The following is a 24,818-nucleotide window of genomic DNA, read 5'->3' on the forward strand; positions in this document are numbered from 1 at the left end:
GGGGTCAGAGCACAGGGTCAGCCATTGTACAGCATCCCTGGAGCAGTTGGAGTTAAGGGCCTTGCTCAGGGGCCCAGTGGAGTAGGATTCCTCTGCTGGCCACAGGATTTGAACTGGCAACCTTCCAGCCACAGCCACAGATCCTTAGCCACAGAGCCACTGCTCTGCCCCGCCAGTACAGCCACTCAGTGAAAAAATTTCACTCTGAATTCCATGTTTTCGAAAGGTGTCTCTTTTCGTTTCCTTTCAGCATGGAATAAACCTTTACTTGTTCCTTTGCAGCCTACACATGCTGACACAGATACATACTCGAACATCTACACGTAAATAACAAGAAGTAATGATTTTATTAGTACTAAGAATCAGGTTCTTAATCATTCATTTGACACTTAAATTAGAACTGGAAAGGAGTTAGAAAAATGACACAAATCAAGTTATAAAACAAAGGCATACATTCAAAAAGCAAGACTTTACAATCCTTAACAATGTAGGCCATAACAATATCTGCAGGTAAAAAAGGCTGTACTAGCACAGGGCTGTCCGATTCTGATCCTAGAAATCAACTGTCTGCGTATTTAAATTATAATATCACTTTAAAACACCAAATTAGCAAAATTTAAGGTTATTAATAATAATAATTGCTTACACTTATATAGCGCTTTTCTGGACACTCCACTCAAAGCGCTTTTACAGGTAATGGGGACTCCCCTCCACCACCACCAATGTGCAGCATCCACCTGGATGATGCGACGGCAGCCATAGTGCGCCAGAACGCTCACCACACATCAGCTATCGGTGGGGAGGAGAGCAGAGTAATGTAGCCAATTCAGGGGGGATTATTAGGAGGCCATGATTAGTAAGGGCCAATTGGAAATTTGGCCAGGACACCGGGGTTACACCCCTACTCTTTTCGAGAAGCGCCCTGGGATTTTTAATGACCACAGAGAGTCAGGACCTCGGTTTTACGTCTCATCCGAAGGACGGCGCCTGTTTACAGTATAGTGTCCCCGTCACTATACTGGGGCATTAGGACCCACATGGACCGCAGGGTGAGCACCCCCTGCTGGCCACTCTAACACCTCTTCCAGCAGCAACCTTAGTTTTTCCCAGGAGGTCTCCCATCCAGGTACTGACCAGGCTCACACCTGCTTAGCTTCAGTGGGTTGCCAGTTGTGAGTTGCAGGGTGATATGGCTGCTGGCGAAGTACAATAAAATTAAGTACAATAAAATTAAGTACAATAAAAGCCAGAACACACTACAGTTCTGTAGGTTCAGGATAGAACAGCATATGCTATGTTTGTAGTGCAGATCGAAACTGGCACGTAAATTTTAATATAATTTTACAATGGAATTCAAGAGATAATTATATCTATGAGACTCGGAGACCGCTTCAGAAAACATGTTAGGGCTGTGAAGATTAAAGATCTCTCCAAGCCCATTGTTTCTCATTTCATCTCTGACGGCCATGACCACTCTAATCTCTCCGTCTGTGTTCTCAAAGACGGTTTTCTGAACTCATACATCAGAAAGACTACAGAAACCAAAATTATCCTGCAGCTAGGATCACACCTTCCCCCTTCTCTTAACAACAGACTACTTTTCTTCTAAATTCTCTCTATTCATTGAAGGTTTCATTTCACACCTCTCTACACCTATACACCTATTCTGACTTCACACCTCTTGATTGGCCTCTCTTTCTGTCCCCTGCTCCTTCTCTCTCCCAGCTTTTGTTCTCCCGCTACATTACCTTTGCTTACTGAAGAAGGCTCCACGGCTGAAACGTTGTGTTTTCTTTCTTCTTTTTTCAGCATGGAATAAACCTTTTACTTGTTAATTATATCTATGCCTAGTTGAATAGAACTTTTAAACACAAATATGGCAAATTAATGGTATGGTGCTTAGTTGAAAAAAACTAAAAATAATAAAGTCCAGTTGTTATAGTTTAATTAATGTTTAAGCAGGAAATGGGGTACGCATTTGCAACAGAACTCAGAAAGCATAGATCATTCTTTTATTAAAATATAATCTACCTTTTTTTTATTAAACTGACTGAATTTGGAATGGCCAGTTGTGTTTTCTATGAACCTTGTGACCATACACAACAGAGAATGAGAAAATATGGTGAATCCAGGTCTCAATCAGCTGACAATGACATGTCCCGGGCTGAAACTCATGATTATAGTTTGAGTTCAGGCAAGATCAGACAAGGTGTTCTTGTGGTTGTACAAGTATGGGCTGGATTGGTTTTAATAGGAAGGTGAAGGGATTCTCAATAATTAAGGTATTTTGTCTCTATACTGAATTGTCTGTGTTTTTCTCCAAAGTATATATTCACAAATTTACAGTACACATCTTTTGATTCCACTGATTCATTTAACTACCAGACAATCTATAAACTAAATTCAAAACATAATCTTGGTTACCTGTGTATTTGTATCACACCATAAATGGTAGATTGCATTGCAAATGTACAAATGTTTAGAAAGATGAGCAGCCTGGATTAGACTGTTTATTAGGAGATGCTGAGATCGTGCTGGATAGTCATTAAATCCAGGACAGCTTTCGATGTACAGAAGCAATGTGGAGTGGCCTTTGGTTTGCATAGGTAGCATAGTGAGATTGATCCTGCTTCCATCTCCTGGGTTCACCTGGCCTGGGCTGGATTCTCTCTTCCTTGTCTGTAGCTGATTAAAGAAGAGAAGACATTTGGAATGTTATGCACGTAATCCTGCTATTGTTCATTTTTAAGAAATGTGTTAAATTTATCATAAAAGTATTAAGGTAATGTGGGTAAAAATGATACATCTTGTACATCACATTGTGTTGGAACCAAGATATCCTGGGTGATTTAGAAGTCACCTTAACCAAGGAAGATCCAGTTACAGTTAATGAATGAAACATCTCATTGTCTTGATTCTTTTACTCCCTTTTATTAGCCCTGTTGAGAAATTTGTTTTGCAGGCAGGTAACAAATATAGCTTGGGGTCAGAGCACAGGGTCAGCCATTGTACAGCATCCCTGGAGCAGTTGGAGTTAAGGGCCTTACTCAGGGGCCCAGTGGAGTAGGATTCCTCTGCTGGCTACAGGATTTGAACTGGCAACCTTCCAGCCACAGCCACAGATCCTTAGCCACAGAGCCACTGCTCTGCCCCGCCAGTACAGCCACTAAGTTTCCTTTCAGCATGGAATAAACCTTTACTTGTTCCTTTGCAGCCTACACATGCTGACACAGATACATACTCGAACATCTACACGTAAATAACAAGAAGTAATGATTTTATTAGTAATAAGAATCAGGTTCTTAATCATTCATTTGACACTTAAATTAGAACTGGAAAGGAGTTAGAAAAATGACACAAATCAAGTTATAAAACAAAGGCATACATTCAAAAAGCAAAACTTTACAATCCTTAACAATGTAGGCCATAACAATATCTGCAGGTAAAAAAGGCTGTACTAGCACAGGGCTGTCCGATTCAAGCTTATTTAATGTTTCTCTGGATTTGTTCAAGACCAGCAAGATCTTTTTGTGATATGATAACCAAAACCCTATTCGATATTCTAAATGCAGTTTTACTAGTGAGTTGCTCAATTTTACAGTTATACAGTACAACAATAACATTATATCCAAGGATTCTATTTGTCTTTTGTACCACTTCCCCACATCATCTAGAAAATGAATGTATGTCAATATAGACAGCTAAATATTTTATTATAAGGAGCTTCTTCAAGACCACTGTTTTTTCATGTTATATTTAGAATTTATTTATTTTTAAATATTTGTAGAACATTGCAACTGTTTTCATTAAAAGTAATCTGACAGTGAAAGTTTGCCTATTTTAAAATATCATTCAGGACTGGCTAAACATGATGCCAGCTACCAATCTTGAACTATCTCCACTTTAAATCAATGCATATTCACCCGCGTTCGAAACAGAAAATATTTATTGTTTTGACTTTGTCCATATTGCTATTAGTAGGATTGCCTTCTCCAGAGATACAGAGCATAGTTTAATTCAGACACAAGCACACTTGCCAGTACAGATGCAGCCATTCAAAATGGGTGGGGTATTTCGCGGTATACCCCGGTGGGCGTGTCGCTGTATCACGCAGTATCACGGGGTAAATCGCGTCATTTGACGTCATGCTGGAAAGTATCCGGCATCACCTTGTAAAACCGCCAGGAGGAGCCAATAAAGCTTAACCTCTCATGTACATCATTTGAGCTTTTAAATTTAAACTGTGTATTACAGCACGTTAATCATCAGTCAATAAAAAGTTGGTATATTTTATGAAAGCAAGATTGCTCAGTTGGACAAAAGTACACAACCTACCTTTATCAGAAATATTTATGCATCAAAGCCTTTACCGAAGATATTACTAATAGTATTAATAATGAATGACTTTGGACAAGCTGTAAACTCAAAATATAATTTCTTTAGCACATTTGTACAAGCACTTGGAATCTGTCCAAGCCCTACTTTGTCAGGCATTTTCTTTTACTGCAACGGACATAAAAACTCCCTTGCTTTTAACAGAGCGTTTCATAATTTCTAACTACGAAACTTATTTAAACTGCGACACTTATCATTCAACCAGAGCTCGAAATATCACAAGGATGCTCTAGAGCACAGCAAAGACTGTATTAAAAGAATCACGTATCTAAAGAAATTAATAAGATATAATTATATTCGTGTACTGCGACAGGGCTGTGTAGGGCTGTTTCACCTCTCTCTTCATGTGACTCTATTCAAAAGCCATTTAGCAAAGAGGGGATGAGAAGAGTGACAAACTAGTATACACTTTAGATCTTTTTTTCTGAACCGGGGAAAATCTGATCATGTTTCTCTATAACAATAATAAAAAAACATTATTTTACATATCACCTTTAAAAGTGGCATCTCAAAGCAATACAGTAGATGGAAAAACAGTTAAAAGGACCAAAGTAAATACCAGACAAACGCAAATGCCTTTTTAATAAAATGCTTTTATTCATTCAGCAGAGAGTGAGAGGGACATCCAGCAGAGAGAGACACACACACCGGTTTACATTGACAAAAAGTAATTGTTTTTTACATTCCTCTTGTCTAACAGGAATGTTTTGTTTGTAGACAGACTGTTAGACTAGAGGAAAAGAGCGCCTGAAGGGTTGAGAATCTCCGATTCACCATGTTACTATGTTACTAATGGTTTCCCAGAGATTGCAAGGCAAGGCACTTTTGCCTCTGGACCCATCGAAATTTACAGACGTGGTCCACCCCCAGTAAATTTCAAAAGTCACAAGATTTCGAAACACGGGCGTAGCGGTCGGCTTTTGCTTTCCCGTCCAATGAAAGGCAGGTTCCTTTTGCAGAAGTCGGGAAACATTAGAGGCTTGCCACACCTGGACTGTTAAACCAATGCATTAGCACGTCAGACCCCATTAAGGAGCCGGGCGCAATAATTGTTTTGTCCCTTGATTTACTGATCTGCATTAATTACAGAAATCGAGTTCCTGCTCTTTGCATAGGACCTGGTCCTGCTGTCGCCCACAGAACAGAGGCTGCGGCAGAACCTGGCACTGCTGGATTAGCACTGTCAGACCTGGGTGGTGACAGTCAATCTGTACAAGACCAGAGTTATGGTTTTCCAGAAAAAAAGCCAGACCTCAGGGAAACAAGTACAAATTCACACTTAACAACAACACATTAACACCTAACAACGGGAGCAGGGCCGAATTAGGCCAGTACCCACTATTGTTAAACATACTGAAAAGAATATTAAAGTATTGGCTTTAGTATTAGCCATACAGAACATTAAAGTGCCCCTTTCCATTCAGTGGGTGTCTGAGCCGCTGTGTCCTATCTTCTGACAGTCGCTGTTGTGAATGTCTGTAGAGTGTATCTTATTTTTAGTACTATATTTTTATATTATATTCCCTATTAATCAAACTCTAAGAGCACTCTGTCAAAGTGCAATGAAATACAATATTGTTGTTGCTGTTATTGTTGTTTTTATCCTGTAAAGCATTTTGAGAAGCCACCTTTAAAGGCGATATATAAAAGCGCCGATTCTTATGGAATGTGTTCTGCCGGGGAACAAGAATAACTTTGTTCATGCACAAACAGTGGCATGTTATATTATTAATTTGGGTGTCTCCTCTTGCCAGAAAGCTCTAAATTGCATTTTGAGTGCAGCTTTTGACTTTTTTTAAATTGCAACCTGTAAATAAAGCTGATACTGTTTAGACTTATATTAGGATTTAGACTTATATTAGGATTATATACTTTGTGAAAAGTGATAGTCTTTTAACCTTTTCTGTGAATTCGCTTGTTATCTAAGAAATGCATACTTTTAGAATTTGATTAACAGGGAATATAATATGGAATTACTTATCTAAACAAATTAATAACGATATAATTATATTCATGTACTGTCTGGCGGAATAAACTGAAGAGGTTAGTTAATGCGACACGGAATTACTTTCCACCCCCTCTACATTCTCAGAGTAGAACAGACTAACCTTCTAATGAAAGACGGTCCACCCCCAACGGACAGGAAAAGTGCCCACAGGCACTTAAACTTAATATGGTCAGTCACAGTAAACAGTAACATGGTCAGAAGGAGCACGTACAAACGTTTCCGAAATAAGACTCTGATGCTTAAAATGTTTAGGGAGAAAGTGGAATACTGGTGTGTATTTTTTCTTTGAACTAACAATGCCAGCCATATACAGTCTGTAACGTAGGGATTTCTATATGTCATTTGTTTAGTGGTTACATTAGTGACAAAGGCTAAACTTTTAGCTTCAGTAACGCGTACATATCTCCCCTTTTTATAAAACGACATGGTTGAAAACTGTTCCAGAGCCACTGTTGTTTCATCAGTGAAAAGTACATCATGAAATGCCTCTCCCTGTTCAATCCACTGGAAAAAAGAAAAGGAGCATAAAGCGTCTGATGGTCATAAATGATATTCATTTAGGAACAGCATCAGAGATATGTTTTTAACTGCACTGCATTGGAGAGAATACCATAGTGTGTTTTTTTTACTCCCTGGCGGAAACTGGCTTCCATAAGAATCAGTATGGCTCAGAGATTAAATAAAACTTCACTCGCACCAAACAAATGTATATTTCTAAATATCACAACATGATCGAATTTAAGTCATTTTAATAACAATGAATAGTCACCTAGGCGTTACAATATAAACATTTATATTGATTTAAATCACATTTTGATTTAAATCGCAAACTCTGGTTTAAATATATGTTTTTTGATTCACAACCAGACAAATGCAACATAAATTGATATATTTGTCTTCTAAGTATCTTAATAAACTTTCAGCACAGCTTTCTCCCCGTTTAGATTTATTTTTCTTAACTAGTATACTTTAGATCTTTTTTTCTGAACCGGGGAAAATCTGATCATGTTTCTCTATAACAATAATAAAAAACATTATAATTTTATTCAAAATAGAAGGGGGCAAGATTTCCAGGAAAAGATACCACCCCCTCCAAAACCAAGGAAGTACAGTACTTACTAGTTAAGAAAGATAGGCTCCTCAATGAAATCGCTTTAACATGCTTATGTGTTGGTGTAACAGTCCGAGCGTGGCAAGCTTCTAATGTCAACTCGACTCGATTGGAAGACAATGAACATATTCTAGCCCTAAATGAATTAATAGCAAACATTTTTCCAAGAAAGTTTATAATAATACGATCAATAGTTGAAATCCGAGCCTAAATAAAAACAAAAAGCATTTTCAGAGAGCAATTACGCTGTGTTTAATTGCTTCTTTTAATTGTGGCAAGCTTCTAATGTCAACTCGACTCGATTGGAAGACAATGAACATATTCTAGCCCTAAATGAATTAATAGCAAACATGGTTTACATAAAAGACATTTTTCCAAGAAATTTTATAATAATACGATCTATAGTTGAAATCTGAGCCTAAATAAAAAGAAAAAGCATTTTCAGAGAGCAATTACGCTGTGTTTATGTAGAAAAAGTGATTAGGTTTATGAGCAATCTAATTACTTATTTGTTTAAAACGCTATATAAAATAAAGTTTATTATTAATTTGCTGGACAGAGCGGTGAACATTATTATGCATAAGACAAAGATAACGATCCTGATCAGTTTAGAAATCTGTGTACGCTGTAAGGTTTTTACTTCTTAAACTTTTAAAATACACGTTTCGAATAGAAAGAAATCCTCTTCCTGGTACAGTACTGTATGTATAGCAAACCAGCACGTCTTTTTTCTCCAATCAGAGGAGTGTCAGATGGTGTCAGCCAATCACCATTCTGAAGCCCTACCATAATCTCTGGTATCAGGAGACCCCAGAATTCTGTCCCATAGTTTAGACAGATGATAGATACTTCTATTGATCCCGTGAGGGAAATAAAGTAAATCATTTTCATTTTAGGAAATTATTAAACGCTCGGTTAAAAGCAAAGGAGATTGTCTGTTATAGTGGACATAAAAACAAGAGTTCGCTGGCATTATATCCTAGAAGACACAGACCGGCGCCAGACCGGGAGAATGCCCGCAGCATAAAAGAAAAAGCCTGATGAACTAGGGATTGGACAGTTTCCAAGTGCTTGTACAATCAATGGAAATGTTCAAATAAATGTGCAAAAGAAATAAACAAAATAATAATTTATTTCTTTATCATATTGGCTAGCTAATGTTCTCTCTTTGCTAGTTAGTGGCTGTGTTTCTGCGTTGGGTAGCAACGGGTGACTGTTCTCAGGCGGAAGATGTAAACAGCTTAATTTTCATGTTAAATAATTTTTTTAAATTAAAATTCATTCTATACAGCAATCGCATATTTGGGTACTGTTTCATAAAACTTTCATGCTTAAAATGTTTAGGGAGAAATGGAAGACTGGTGTGTATTTTTTTCTTTAAACTACCAAGACCAGCCATACACAGTACAGTTTACGTACATACAGTAATGTTTATGTTCCTAAATTAATATCGCTTATGACCTTCAGATGCGTTATGCTCCTCTTCTTTTTATGCTCAGCTACTAAAATTTCCCTTTAGTGGTAAAATTCCATATAAATATTCAAAACTAAGCAGATTAAAATGTGCAAAGTAAAGACATTAAATGATTAAATCTTTTCACTACCAACCAATGCACCACGAGTGCCCCTGTCGGTCATTTTGGCCAGCCAATCACTTACCGCGGTGCCCCGCGGTGGCTTGTGGGTAGGTTACCGTACCGCGGGTTTGTACCGCGCATTTTGAATGGCTGCATCTGTATATTGCAAGTGGAATTCGGCTCTGTCTGCACTGATACCAACATCCTAACTCCTCAAACCTTATATGAATGAAAGTGACAGAGCAAGTGTAAAAGGCAGACTGCCTTAATACTGTATGTGTCTGCAGCAGTTCAGGATGTAATTGTTTGTCTTGATAAACATCGGTTCATTGATTTAACACACATTTTCACTAATTAGATGCTGTTGAGCTTACTAAATATCATTATCAAATAATATATAAATATTATTATTTTAATGTTAAACTGAATACTGAAATACTTTTCTCAGGGGCTTTCCACCAGACTGTGGTGTAAACTTTAAAACCTCAACCCTTCATAGTGTAGCGCCCTCCCCAGGTGTTGCGGCCGAGGAGCGCCCGGCTGGGGTGCAAGGCGAGGGGCTGGACGGGAGTAGTAGTGGCCAGTGCAGCTGACCCATTGTGGAACAGGTGTACACAGTAGCGAAATCGCCCGGACTCATGTAAATAGTTTCCCTGGTGTACCCCTTTTATACATGTACCAAATTACCTGTGTAACTGTACCCGAATTGACCCCAGTGTGTTGTACCGTGTTTGCCTCTCTCTCTCTGTGGTTGCTGGGCTGGACGCACGTCCGATTAATAAAGCAACACGTGTCTCCGTTAACAAGAGCCTGAATTCTTGTCTCCATCCTCGCATAACCCGTCGCGTTACTATATACTGTATAGTATAAGTGTATGTAGCAAATAGCAATCCGATGGGCTACAATACATTCAATGAAAAACAGTAGAAACCGCAAGGAAAACGAAGCGTTTTAAGTCGATCACTGAATAGTCTTTTGTACTGCACATTCGCTTTCGCGCTTCAGCGCCGAGTTTTTAGGCAGGCGACACACGCGGCAGGTGTACAATTGCAGAAAACGTGAATCTGTTCATTTTTGCTAAAACACCCCCAGTAGTCTACATGTCTATCTTGAAAATATGTCACGTCTACCGTTCGCTACTTACATGAATCTCACAGGCTCAAAACCGACTTAAATACTATATTATTACATTATTACAATAACTTCTGTTTTGAGATCGCTTATCCTGCTCTTATTTGCTATTTCTATTTTCAGAAGCATTATGTACTTGATAATGATTGGCCATCTTTTTGACACATCGATAACAGAAAGGGACGCTATATCTAATGTTCCGCTCGATTTGACCGTGGCGATTGAAAAACACGTAGCGTTCCTCCAGGCAGCCGCCCAGTTCTCCTGTGACATGGGCCAGCACTGGAGGAGCGAGGCACACACGGAGAGCTGCTCTCATTGTCTTAAATCATAAAAATTGCGCGTACCTAATCAGTTTACTGTATCATTTGAAGACCAAAGAAAACAAAATATTTCCCTTGGTAATACAAGAAGTAAACAAACCTCTTTCCATCCTGCTCATGGAATGTGCAGTGCTCCGATTCAGATCCAGATCCAGGTCCAGGTCAGCATAAACGATCTCGTCTGAGGCCTCTTCCATGGGGCGACCTATTGAGAGAAAACACTAACTATACTGTATATAGTGCCTTGCAAAAGTATTCACCCCCTTTCCAATGATCTCCTCTGAGTATTGAATTACAAATGACAGATACACTTTTGTAGACGGCATTCAGTGAATATTTTTCCAAATAAACAGTTTTATAGGTGAAAGAAAAAAAAGGCAGCTGTCATGGGTTGCTTTTCTTGAAAATCTTCAGAATACCAAGCATTTTGTTTGGTGATGGGCAGGAGCCTTGCTCATTTATGATACTACAAACTCCACTGTTTTATTCTTTTCTATACTTTACAGTATAAATCATATTTGGAATTAATATATACACAAACTGCTCCACACATTAAAAGCAAACAGCAGAAAAGTAAATAGATAAATAAGATATAATTAGATAAATAAGATAATCATAATAGATAATAATTAATGTGAAAAATTGAAAAGTCGTGACTAAGTATTCAAACCTTTTATTATGGCCAATCTAAGTTAATTCAGGTGCACAAAATTACCTTAGTGAACCAATTACAGTGGTTAAGTGTTCTCTTACTGTGTACAATAATAGTGGTTAGCATTTTACAAGAATATAATAAATACACCTGTTTCTGTAAGGTTTCTCTGTCAGGTAGTGAATTTCAACAATGAAGAACAAGGAGCTTTCAATATTTATGCAGAGACAAAGCTACAGGAAGGCACAGCTATAAAACAAAAATTTTGTGGACGCTGGCCTTTTTCCCAGAGTCCTCATACCTTTTGGCAGTGAGCCATTAAGAGCCATTTGCCTGAAAAAGAAGGTGTTTCAGCAATAAAAGGCTGACACCAAATCTAGAATGAATGTTTCATATGTTGGTAAGAGAAAATCCAAAATTTTTGTATAGCTGTTAACACGATATATATACCAAATGTAATTTATTTTAGACCCTCCTGCAAGCTCTATCAATGCTGTATCTCTCTTTCAGAACATCCAATAGCAATTGTTAATTTGTCCCTTTCAAGCAGGATTAACCAAACACTGTTTTTCAATACATATGTCAATTTTAGTCCATACGGCTCTACAACCAGCTGTACACTCCAGAGTTGGAGCTGCCACATCTGCGATCAGCTGGACCTCCATCAAGTCAAAGCCTTAGACCTCTGGTCCTCTTCTGCTGTCAACTTTTACACTTACTATTCTTGCTCAGATATTTTAGGTGTCCATTTGTCTGTTTCTAGCATGCCTGCAGTGGGGGCATGGGTTTAGCCTTAGATGTTTTTCCTCTAAACTGAGTGACCTTCACATAGACTCCACCCCTCAGCTCCTCTCTTTCCATTATTATCTTTGTTTGTCTTTTTTTTGTTATGCATTGGGACTCTCTTTTGGTTGTAGGGGTAAGTGAAGCTCACTTCCCCAGCCTCAGGTGGGCAGAGTCACCTTGACACGTTCTCACAGTGTGAGTCAAATGGGACCCCCAGCAATGCAATCCTTAGCAGTTTCTATGTACTTGCAACTTACTGTAGCTGATCTGCGGATTCTCCTCCTATCTCATTCCCCTGCAGACTTAGCTCCCCGTTTGTGAACCAGTGAGTTTCAAACAATTCCCTAGGAGATGCTCAATGTCCTGTTTCACTTCTGTGCAGCACTCAGATCATCTGTTCCCAGTAGGAGTATAATAGTTTAATACATAGGGTGGAGCTGTGGCTCTGTGGCTAAGAAGGTATCTAAAGTATGAATGTTATTAGAGGTTACAATTACTGTACAGGTCTTAGTATCACAGCTATAAAGCTCCATGTAAGACAAGATCACTTTATTAGCCATATACAATTTCTTGCATTAGGAATTTGTCTTTTCACATACCCCAGCTTGCTCTCCATGAGACACACAGACAGGGAGAAAAGCTTGGGGTCAGCCATTTACAGTATACAGTGCCCCTGAAGCAGCTGGGGTTAAGGGCCTTGCTCAGGGGCCCAACAGAGTAGGATTCTTCTGCCAGCCACAGGATTTGAACCAGCAACCTTCCAGCCATCACTCCACCCACTACTTAGTAAACTATACATTATAATTTAATCAGTAACTTCTATTATTTTCATTTAGTTTTTGATGTCTAATTTTTCCATGTTATTTTAAATGTAGCAAATTTCTTTAAAGGTAGCCTTTTTCATTAATTACAAAATAACTTCCATAGCCAGCTGTTTTATTTGGAAGGAGCTCATAGCATTAGTTAGACACTGAAACACTGTACAACACGTTTAACCACAGCAATGCTACATAAATTATAATAATACCAAACCACCACTACAACATATTAGTCTGAATAGAGTATATTTTTGCAAGTGGTCTTACCTTTGAATGCTACAACATTCTCGTACACAACCTCAGTGTTGCAAGCTGCTGGGACTCTGTCTGAGGATAGCCCAAGAAAAAAGTGTTTTCAATTAACAAAACATTTCATTAGGCAGACAGGACACTGCTCTGAAACCTAGTCTTTTAATTTGTCACACCTCAGAAGATTAGCACTGGGACAGGAAACAGGGATAGGAATCAAAATCAGGTTGATGAGGGAGGTGATGTTTGCAGACAGCTCCAGCAGAAGCCGACCGGGAGGGCATCCTAATGAGATGCCAAAACCACCTCAACTGGCTCCTCTCGATCTGGAGGAGCAGTGGGTCTACTCTGAGGCTCTCCTGGATTGCCAAGCTCCTCACACTGTCACAGAGTCAGCCCGATACCCCATATTCCTGCAGCACCTCCCACACCACATGCTAAGAGACATGGTCATATGCCTTCTCCAAATCCACAAAACACATGCAGCCCCGTAGAGCAACTGCATCAGGGAGAAGAGTTGGTCCACTGTCCCACGGCTAGGACGGAATCTACATTCTTCCTTCTGGATCTGAGGCTCAACTACCGGGCGGAGTCTCCTTTCCAGTACCCTGGCATAGGTTTTCCCAGGGAGGCTGAGGGGTTTGATCCCCCTGTAGTTGGAACACACTCTCCGGTCCCCCTTCGGCAGTGATGTGCTCCCCTGCACCAGGTATGTCTGTCACTGCCTTCTACTGCCCCAGAAGAGGTCAGTACTCCCTCGTCCCTGCTTAACACAGCCTGGGCGAGGTCACGCCTTTCCCTCCTGAGGATGCCGAACAGTTTACCAGAACAACCTTGAGGCTATCCGATAGTCTTAGTGGCAGGCATAAGTGGAAAGAACCTAGACAGACTAGATGCTGGCAGACCCTGGAGACCGGCAGTGTTACAGCAAGGAAACAAAAATGAAAAATCAATGCAAAACCAAGTCCTTCCATACATAGTTCCCTTCAAAAAGAAAGAAAATCCCCTTTCTTCTCTATCAGCTCCTATGCCTTCTATGCCAGTGTAAAAATTCACATTCCATTTCCTCTGGTAAAACCACTGTATGAATATTATTCAGTTATGAGTGGTCTTCCAGTTTTGCCACCTTGCCTTCAAGACTTTCCAGCTTTGCTGTTTGAGAATGCAGCTGCAGTAATGAGAGGGTTTTTGAAATGATTAGAAATCAGTAAATGAGGGCTAAATGAGGGCTTGGATGGCTGTTGGGAACCATCCATCCATATACTATCTGCTTTATCCAGTACAAGGTTGCAGTACAGAGCCAGAGCAAGGCAAGCAGCAGGTGAAAGGCAGGATACATCCTGGACAGGATGCCAGGCCAAGGCACACAGACAACAGACGCAAACAAGCTTATACCGGGGCCAATTTTCCCAGAAGCCAATCAACCTACTAGTATGTGTTTGGACTGTGGGAGGAAATCAGAGCACCTGGAGGAAACATACTGTATGTGAATGCAGGGAAAACATAACACAGATAGCACCCAAGGAATTGAATCCTGGACCCCAGGTCTTCAAGGCAGCAATGCTAACCACTATGACACCCATTGTTTGGAACCAATCAAACACAACAAAAAGCAGTCTTTCACATGGATTCAAAATATACAATTTTAAACCATCCACAGCAAACCAAAAAGTAATAAAATGTAGTGTATTTGTAAATCAATTTGCTGTAATAGAAATGGTTGATCATTCACTCAGTGATTAAGATAAAAGTTAATAATATCAGTTTTTAAATAGAGTATATCAAGTAGAATGTTTGTTAATGTCTACATTAAGTTTAAGTTAAGTTTCATGTAGTTGATCACATTCATATCCTCAATGATGCGTAAATTTACCATTGGGAGCTAAAGTTTATTGAACATGTTTAGAGAAGTAAATCAACTCTTAAAAATTGCAATCTGACTATGCTTTAGAGATGTTTTTTGTAGTTAACTTACTGGCCAAAGGTGTCCTCAAGCGTTTCAATCTTCTCCCTGAAGATGGAGCTGGCTGGGTTTGTTGTAATGCTCCAGACTCCTTCAGCTGGCTGGCTTTGTACCAGGGCTGTCCCACTGTGCAGAGAGAGTGGGAGGGAGAGGTTCACTTAGCTGTGGCTGGAGACAGCTCTCCAAGGAAGTAAACAGCCTGCTGAACTTTTTTTTTTAAACAGTCCATGCACAGTGTCTGACTAGGGTCCTGCCTCAAGTAATCTGGTTGGGTGGACCTTGATTTATCCTAGCCATTGAACTTTACTGAATCTGCTCTGATATTCAGAACTTTGACAAAATAATTCAACTGTATTAATTTAGTTGATAAGGCAAAATAATAATAATTATAACAATAATAAAATCAATTTATTAACCCTTTACAATTTCTTGCATTAGGAATTGTCTTTTCACATACCCCAGCTTGCTCTCCATGAGAAACACAGACAGGGAGAGAGCCTGGGGTCAGAGCACAGGGTCTGCCATTGTACGGCGCCCCTGGAGCAGTTGGGGTGAAGGGCCTTGCTCAGGAGCCCAACAGAGTAGGATTCCTCTACCAGCTGCAGGATTTGAACCGGCAACCTTCCAGCCACAGGCGCAGAGCCACCACACTGCCCAATAAAGTCACAGTTTCCACAACAACTGCAGGTACATAATTCCCTTTACAGTTATGGTCTTATACTATCATAGGAATCTGCAGGATGGGTAGAAAAACTGCCCTGATAGTGTCATAACCAATCATTGGTTTGCCAGTTTAGCAGCAAGATTTGTTTTTGTTGCATAGAAACTCTTTGGCAGAATTCTGTTACATAATGACTCAGTCTTGGCCAGCATCTTAAATAAAGTTAAAGTCCTGACTGCTTGGAGTTAAGTGATTGGTAATGTTGTCAGATTGCAGGGATCGATGGAGAGAGAAGAGTAAGAGAATAAGGAATTCGTTTTGTAGTTGCTAGGAAATCACAGTTGGTGATTGGTCATGACACTATCAGGGCAGTTTTTCTACCCATCCTGCAGATTCCTATGATAGTATAAGACCATAACAGTAAAGGGAATTATGTACCTGCAGTTGTTGTGGCAACTGTGACTTTATGTCCTCTTGGATTCTCAGAGGAACTGGATTTTCTTGCAGGGAATACCAATTTGTGGTGTGTTAGAATTGAACTGCCTCCAGCATTTAAAGGAGATGGTGATCAGTATTTTCCTCAGTTGAGCTAGAACTTGTGCAGTTGCAGTGTGGGCACTTAATGGCGTGAGTGGGAACAGCATTGCTATAAGACAACATTATCTATCCTGCTACCCACACACTTGGGAGGGGGGGAGTTGTCATGCCAAAAATATATTCTTAGTGTCATGCTGGCTGATTATGACAGCGGCAACTGAAGACGGCATTCAACGGAAGCAGTTTATTTTCTGCTTTCAAACATAGATTAATGCCTGTCTGTGCAGGTTTAATTCGATTTGAGCAAGGCACTTTACCCCAACTGCTCCAGGGGCGCTGTACAATGGCTGACCCTGCACTCTGTCCCCAAGCTTCTCTCCCTGTCTGTGTGTCTCATGGAGAGCAAGCTGGGGTATGTGAAAAGACAAATTCCTAATGCAAGAAATTGTATATGGCTAACAAAGTGAACTTATCTTATCTAAGGTATAATTTGTGGAGAGCTATCAGGGATGTTAAAAGGCAATATTGTAACAAACTAGAAATACAAGCTGCCTCTCCGAATGTGTTATGGGGGGTGATCAGGTCAACCCAGTCCAGTATTGGAGTATAACTACCCTCTGTTGTGGACATGTTTACAACTCGCTCTCTCAGGAAGGCTGGGAGTATCGCGAAGGATATCAGTCATCCTGGTTTCTCACGTTTCTCTCCCTTTCCCTCTGGTAAGATTTATAGAAGCATACAAGCACAAACCTCCTGATCCAGAGACAGCTTCATCCTGCATGTTGTCAGATTATGGAACTGTACTCCTACCACTGACTCTGATGTTTTTTGCACACTGCTTGTGCTCACTTGCATGTTATATGGTTGGAAGGTATATAACCTTATTGTTGCTGCTGATGCTCTTTGTTTATGTTTGGTAGTTTCTTAATGTATTTGTATTGGAGCATACATGCAAATAAGCATTTAATTGCACTTGTGCATATCACAAATAAACGAAACGAAATCTGAACTGAAACTGACTGCTCAGTCTAGAAGATACTGTTGAGCCAGTGAATGTTTTTTTCAAAGCAGGTACAGTCATTTTAAAGTCAGAGCTCATACGTGACACATGAGAGCCTGTCTCAATCAGAATGTCAACTACAGTCCTTTAACAATGACCCACACAAATGCAGTGGAGGTCTGATCAATATCTGATCAAGGCCAAGCTAGTGTGGAGAAGCCCCCTGTAATCCTCCCATAGATTGTTATAATCAACTGTTTTCAACTGTCTAACCTCAGCTCGTGAACTGGCCAGTTTAGCTATTAGGCTTCCCAGTGCTCTCAAAAGCCCATATTCTCATCTGATACAGTGTTAACTGAAGACATTTGTGTTTACAGTCTTGCTGCATGTTGCAATGCCTGAGGAGGGGTGGTAGGTGAATTAGCCAATTTGTACACCTTCAGCATGTCTCCTTCCCACCGAGAGGAGAAAACACTCTGGACCATGTTTACACCAAGATTCAGAACGCTTACAAGGCAGTACCCCTCCCCCACTGTGGAAACTCAGACCACATCACTCTGTTTCTCCTCCAGGCATACAGACAGCTACACAGGCGAGTGAAACCAGTGGTCAGGACGGTGAAAGTGTGGCTTGAAGGAGCTGAATCGGTCCTGCAGGACTGTTTTGAATGCACTGACTGGAGTGTGTTTAAAGAGGCAGCCACACAGGGATCATACACCGACATGCAGGAATATGCATCGTCAGTCACTAGCTACATCAGGAAATGTGCTGAAGATGTCACACTCACAAAAGAAATAAGACCTTTTCCTAACCAGAAACAATGGATGAACAGTGAGGTTCGCACCCTAATCAAAGCAAGGGATGCAGGATTCAAATCCGGCAATAAATCAGAACTAAGGTCAGCCAGGATCAATCTTAACAATGGTATTAAACATGCAAAAAACACGCCCAAACAGGAATTAGAGGAACACTTCACCACTAATGACCCAAGGTGTATGTGGTAAGGTATGCAGGCCCTCACAGACTACAAGAGGAAGAACATCTGAGCACCTGCCCATGATGCCTTCCTGCCTAACGACCTCAACACCTTCTATGCTCGGTTTGGAGCCAACAACACAGAACCAGTCATCAGAGCTGCACCCTCCGCAACTGACCAGCTGCTCTCACTGTCTGCAGATGAGGTGAGGAGATCTCTGCTAAAAATTAACACACGCAAGGCTGCAGGACCTGACGGCATACCCAGTCGCGTCCTCAGAGCCTGCGCCAATCAACTGGCGGGTGTATTCACAGACATTTTCAACATGTCTCTGGCCCAAGCCATAGTCCCCACCTGCTTCAAGACAACCACCATCATCCCAATACCAAAGAAAACCACAGTGACATGTCTTAATGACTACTGACCAGCGGCACTAACACCTGTCATCACGAAGTGCTTCGAGAGGCTGGTCATGAAGCACATTAAGGACACCATTCCAAATACAGTGGACCCGTACCAGTTTGCCTACCGGTCCAACAGATCCACAGATGACACAATCTCCATTGCCATACACACTGCCCTATCCCATCTGGACAAAAAGAACACATACACAAGACTACTATTCATCGACTTCAGCTCAGCTTTTAACACTATCATCCCAGAGAAACTAGTCAAGAAACTCAGTGCACTGGATCTCAACACCACCCTCTGCAACTGGATTCAGGACTTTCTGACAGGCAGACCTCAGGCTGTCAGGCTTGGAAACCACACCTCCGGCACACTAACTCTGAACACTGGGAACCCCCAGGGGTGTGTGCTTAGTCCATTGCTCTACTCACTCTATACCCACGACTGTAAGGCCAAACACAACACCAACTCCATCATCAAGTTTGCCGATGACACCACAGTTGTAGGTCTGATCACAGACAATGATGAGAGGGCCTACAGGGAGAAGGTCAATCTCCTTACAACGTGGTGTGATGACAACAACCTCACCCTCAACGTCAGCAAAACCAAGGAGCTGATCGTTGATTTCAGGAAACTGCAAACCAGACATGCCCCTATCCACATCAATGGGACTGAAGTGGAAAGGGTCAGTAACTTTAAATTCCTAGGCGTCCATATCACTGAGGACCTCACATGGTCTCTCAACACCACCTGCCTGATCAAGAAAGCACAACAGCGCCTGTACTTCCTAAGACGGTTGAAGAAGGCTAAGATATGTCCCCAGATCCTCACTAACTTTTACAGATGCACTACAGAAAGCACACTGACAGGCTGCATCACAGTATGGTATGGCGACTGCAGTGCTGCTGATCGCAAAGCCCTACAGCGGGTGGTGAAAACTGCCCAGTCCATCACTGAGGTTGCCCTCCCATCTATCCAGGACATTTATGACAGACGGTGCTTGAGGAAAGCTGTAAGCATCATCAAAGGCCCCACACACCCCAGCTACAGACTTTATGATCTGCTACCATCTGGAAAACAGTACCGGAACATTCGGGCCCAGACTACCAGACTCAGAGACAGTTTTTACCCCCGCACTATCAAACAAAAATTCTCAACCTTACTCCTTTGACTACCCGACCTGGTTCTCCTACTTTTGACTTTGCTCTTGCCTAACGACTTGGATTTGGAATATTGGATTTACTTTTGCTCATACTACCTTCCTCAAGCTTCGCACAGGGGTCCCACTGCTCACCCCTTTCAGAAATCCTTGACAGTAGAAATGCACTTGACTCACTGTATACTACTGTATATCCATGGAAAAGGTGAGATCTGGATGGCAAAAGGATTTCAGACACACATGCTCAGTGTTGCTCGTTTGCTTGCAAAAGTGAATAGTGTGTGGGAAGACAGTAGGTTAGAGTCTGCAGTCTTCCCTGGAAGGGAAGTACGGAACGCAATCCATGGTGAACTGTTGGACTAGTCTTCTTTGCTGTTTTGTAACAACAAGTACATTTTAAATTGAATGGGTGTGTGCAGTTGGTCAGGCCAGAGAGCAGGAGACTCAGTTAGAGTCTCTCAGCCCCTATGAAGCTATAATCATCTGCTCCATCAGCACCACTGTGTTGCTCATGTTGTGTGAATTTTAGCCTTCATACCCCCAAAGACAGTTCTCTTCTCCCAAAAACCAAGAGTATCAAACGAGATGAGGACAGAAGAAGTATTTCAATGATATAGTAAAAGAAAATATGAAGAAATGCATTATAAATATCACCTCCTGGAGAAAATGGCCTTTGACCATACTAGATGGAGGTAGAATCTGAAATGAAGTCAATGGTGTCAAATGAAAAAGCAAAATGAAAGCATTAAATAATAGAGTAGATGACCTCATATTTCACAGACATTTTGTCATAATTCACAGCCCCACCCCAGGAATAAGCAGTTTTCTGATAATGTATGTATTGTTCTTTATATGGCATACATGGAAAATTCTTTATATGGAATAAAATTGATGTATAGAGTTCAGTAATTTATTTACATGCATCAACAGTCATACAGTATGTTGACTAGGATATGAAAAAGATGTGAAAATAATTTCCATAAGAGAATTTTACCTCTGTTTCTGAAGTGTCTCAGTAAAAGTATTATGAAGATGACCAGGAAAGTAAAACCCAAACCTATACCCAGACCCAGGCCCAGACTGAGGACAAATGCTGATTCACCTGTGTAAGGAAAGAGGAAGACAATCATTGCCTATCCAGCTTCTGCCACACATACATGATGGACAGATTTTTGCTAAGAATGAGCAACTCCATTATTCAAGAGCTGGATTCCAGCAGCTTTACAAATCACTGAATTTCTGAGTTTGAGTTAACAAGATAAGGGTGGCTTATAATCCTTTTGGCTATTAATATGATATACTGTACTACAAGAAAATCCCAAACTTACTCTGATTTTTGGTCACTCTGGGTGTTGAAGGTACTGTTAGATTCAGACTGGGGATTTGTTCTGTAGAAAGACAATGGAAGAACTGGTTAGGTGAGCACTTGGATTATTCTTTGTACAACTGACCCCGCACAAGATCCACCAACCTTAGATCACAACTGAACTCCCTTTTCTCAACTTGTGCACTCCCCTTATTTAACATGTAAATTAGTCTGTAATATCATTACAGCATACTTTACTTGTTTGACTATTTGTTCATACAGGAAAAACTACTACAATCATGTGACAGGAACTGGCTTACTCTTTATTGGGGATGTACTGTAGCTAATGATGGTAACAGAAGACATTTAATGAAGCATTTTGTCTGCTTATGTAGGAGACAAAGGTTCTGTACTTATTGTGTGGTATATGCAGCGCTGTATACAGCATATAGCATAATGATGATGCAAAACAGACAGCCAATGCAAACAATTTAATTGGAAGATAAATCTGGAAATCTTAGACTAGCCAAAATAATTTCTCGATTTACATTCAATTTAGCATGCCTTTTATAAGCAAAGCATCTCAAAGTTTTACATAAAAAGTGAGAGTTCAATAGGTCACAGATGTGATGCAATTATTGTGCAAAGGGTTATGCGACCATATTCTACAATATGCATATCATTCAAGTGACATTTTTAGTCCACTTTTTTAGATGTCCTTAAACTTACACCCCTCTCTGTGGAAGAAATCTTATTCTGATGCCATAAGTCTGGAGAGAACAGTGCAGAAACACATTACAAAGAACACACAGAACCAAACTGCCCACCTGCAGTTTACACACAAAAAAGAAGAGGAGCAGATACTGAAATATTCAAATGGTTAAACCTGTCTATCAGCATTTTGACCAACCAAGACATTAGTAAGAATCTTATTTTAATCTCTTTCTAGCACACCAACTCTCATAGAACTCATAGAACCCCCCCCCCCCCATTTTACATCTTGTAAATCACAATTCTTGGCCAGCAGCCATATCACCCTGCAACTCACAACTGGCAACCCACTGAAGCTAAGCAGGTGTGAGCCTGGTCAGTACTTGCATGGGAGACCTCCTGGGAAAAACTAAAGTTGCATCTGGAAGGGGCGTTAGTGGAGCCAGCAGGGGGGTTTGTGGGGGTCCTAATGCCCCAGTATAGTGACTGTAAAAAGATGCTGTAAATTTAGATGACGCATAAAAAAACAGAGGCCCTGACTCTCTGTGGTCATTAAAATTCCCACAGCATTTCTCTAAAAGAGTAGGGGTGTCCTGGCCAAATTTCCCTTTAGCCCTTACCAATCACGGCCTCCTAATAATCCCCATCTATAAATTCGCTTTATCACTCTGTTCTCCTTCCCACTAATAGCTGGTATGTGGTGAGCGTTCTGGCGCACTATGGCTGATGCTGATTGGTTTATTAAAAGGCCTAGAAAATCATTGTGGGCCCACTATAAGTGATTTTCATAAATGGTGTGATGAGTTCTATCAAATGATAAATAATAATAATTAATAAATGCTTACACTTATATAGCACTTTTCTGGACACTCCACTCAAAGTGCTTTACAGGTAATGGGGATCCCCTCCACCACCACCAATGTGCAGCATCCACCTGGATGATGTGACAGCAGCCATAGTGCACCAGAACACTCACCACACATCAGCTATCAGTGGGGAGGAGAGCAGAGTCTCTCTCATCCTAGCGTTAATCCCGCATCAGCAGGGTCCGCTTGTCGGCACGCCCATCTCCATTTGGTGGTTTGAAGCTGATATTGCCATTAAATGCAACCGAGAATACTCCAACGTCGCTCCAGGGGGGAGGAGAACAAAGTAATGTAACCAATTAATAGAGGGGGATTATTAGGAAGCATGAGAAATTTGGCCAGGACACCGGGATTACAAACCTACTCTTTTCGATAAATGCCCTGGGATTTTTAATGACCACAGAGAGTTAGGACCTCGGTTTTACGAGATCATCCGAAAGACGGGGCTTCTTTACAGTATAGTGTCCCCGTCACTATACTGGGGCATTAGGACCCACATGGACCACAGGGTGAGCACCCCCTGCTGGCCTCACTAACACCTCTTCCAGCAGCAACCTTAGTTTTTCCCAGGAGGTCTCCCATCCAGGTACTGACCAGGCTCACACCTGCTTAGCTTCAGTGGGTTGCCAGTTGTGAGTTGCAAGGTGATACGGCTGCTGGTTTCATGCTTAAATGTTTTGAAACTACTACTCCAAACTATTGTAATTAATGGTCAGAGTGTAGAAGCTGTCAATGAAATGTACCTGGGACTGGTATTAGACAAAAAAACTCAAATATGTAAACATTTATTAAAAAAGCCAAACCTTTTCTTTGAAAACTTTACTTTAAGGTAGTGTGACAGCCTGTTGGGAGTACAGTAACAAGATCTTTAAAATAGGTGGGTCAAGGGGAACAGACACACAGAGACAGCTGTGACAACAGTGCAGGGAAAATGCAATACACCACCACACCCAAAACCAAAAGTCTAATCTCCTTTCTGAGCTCTTGACTAGATTTCTAAATGTTTTTAGTCCTTATTTACCATACTGGGCAGCTAAGCTGCTTACTAGCTACAAAACAAACAATCACACCATCAGACTCTCCTTGAGACTCTTCTTAAAACTAAAGTCTGACTCAAATCTTGCTCTGAGACTACACAAAACACTTCCAAAGTTCTCAAACTGACAGATTCCTTAGTCCTTCTCCCTCAGGTGAATGAAGCATGTGAGGTACTGCGTTCTGTCCTCCAGACATCCGATGTCACTCAAGCCGACTGACCCAGTAAGTCTCTGCTTTCTGGTGTCTGAACAGTAACATCTTCCAACACATGGGCAGGTGACCTGGAGCACCAGCTCATTCCCCAGAGGTTTCTATGCTCACAGCAGGAATGGGCTTTCAAAGTAGATAGAATTATTTATTCCATTTATATTAAAAATAATTACTGAAAGTGTTTTAAGATACTATCACATTAGTTGGCTTGGCAACGTCAGTACCATTAATTGTAATAAGTTGCAAAAATTAATGAGAATAAGCAGGAATTTAATTGAGGGATGTCAAATAAACTTCACTGCCCTCTACAAACAGAGATAAGATAAGATCACTTTATTTGCCATATACAATTCCTTGCATTAGGAATTTGTGTTTCACATACCCCAGCTTGCTCTCCATGAGACACACAGACAGGGAGAGTAGCTTGGGGTTGGAGTGCAGGGTCAGTCATTTATAGAGCACCCCTGGTGCAGTTGGGGTGGAGGGCCTTGCTCAGGGGCCCAACAGAGTGGGATTTTGCTGCTGAGTGCATGATTTGAACCAGCAACCTTCCAGCTACAGCCACAGATCCTTAACCACAGTTGCACCACTCCCATACAGAGCGTTCTAAAGAAGGTCAGGAGCATTATGGAGTGTGGCTCAGGCCCTCAATAGTGAATTTAAACTGCTTCCATCTGGGAGATGCATATGGCCTAAGATGTCATGGAAATAGACATACAATACCTACTTTATGATTATCTGACGTTCAGTTTTAAATAGTAGAATCCATTTCAGGGTACACTTGTTCTTGTTTTAGGGTATGTGTGAGTGTTCTCATGGTTAAAACTATTTTCATGTGAGGTACATACTGTATCATTTCATTATGAATAAACCCCAGGGGAAAGTACGTCCGTGTGTATTTTGCAGCTTTGCACATTGTCAGGAACACTAAAC

The 24,818-nt window shown here is 40.8% G+C and overlaps 1 protein-coding gene across 1 annotated transcript in view; it reads right to left on the reverse strand.

The window, feature by feature from the left end:
- Nucleotides 1-1,924: 1,924 nt before the first annotated feature.
- The window catches only part of LOC107079967 (low affinity immunoglobulin gamma Fc region receptor III-A-like), a 36,059-nt gene continuing 13,165 nt past the window's right edge, over nt 1,925-24,818 (reverse strand). Inside the window, exons 5-10 of the mRNA XM_069184304.1 lie at nt 21,083-21,142; nt 20,749-20,856; nt 15,026-15,139; nt 13,069-13,128; nt 10,646-10,750; nt 1,925-2,685 (exon numbers count right to left, since the gene is read on the reverse strand). Of these exons, the coding sequence (XP_069040405.1) occupies nt 2,546-2,685; nt 10,646-10,750; nt 13,069-13,128; nt 15,026-15,139; nt 20,749-20,856; nt 21,083-21,142 (587 nt within the window). The 3' untranslated portion in view covers nt 1,925-2,545. The remainder of the gene's footprint in view (nt 2,686-10,645; nt 10,751-13,068; nt 13,129-15,025; nt 15,140-20,748; nt 20,857-21,082; nt 21,143-24,818) is intronic.

The sequence above is a fragment of the Lepisosteus oculatus genome, chromosome 26 (genome assembly GCF_040954835.1).
Source record: "Lepisosteus oculatus isolate fLepOcu1 chromosome 26, fLepOcu1.hap2, whole genome shotgun sequence".
Classification (NCBI taxonomy): Eukaryota; Metazoa; Chordata; class Actinopteri; order Semionotiformes; family Lepisosteidae; genus Lepisosteus; species Lepisosteus oculatus.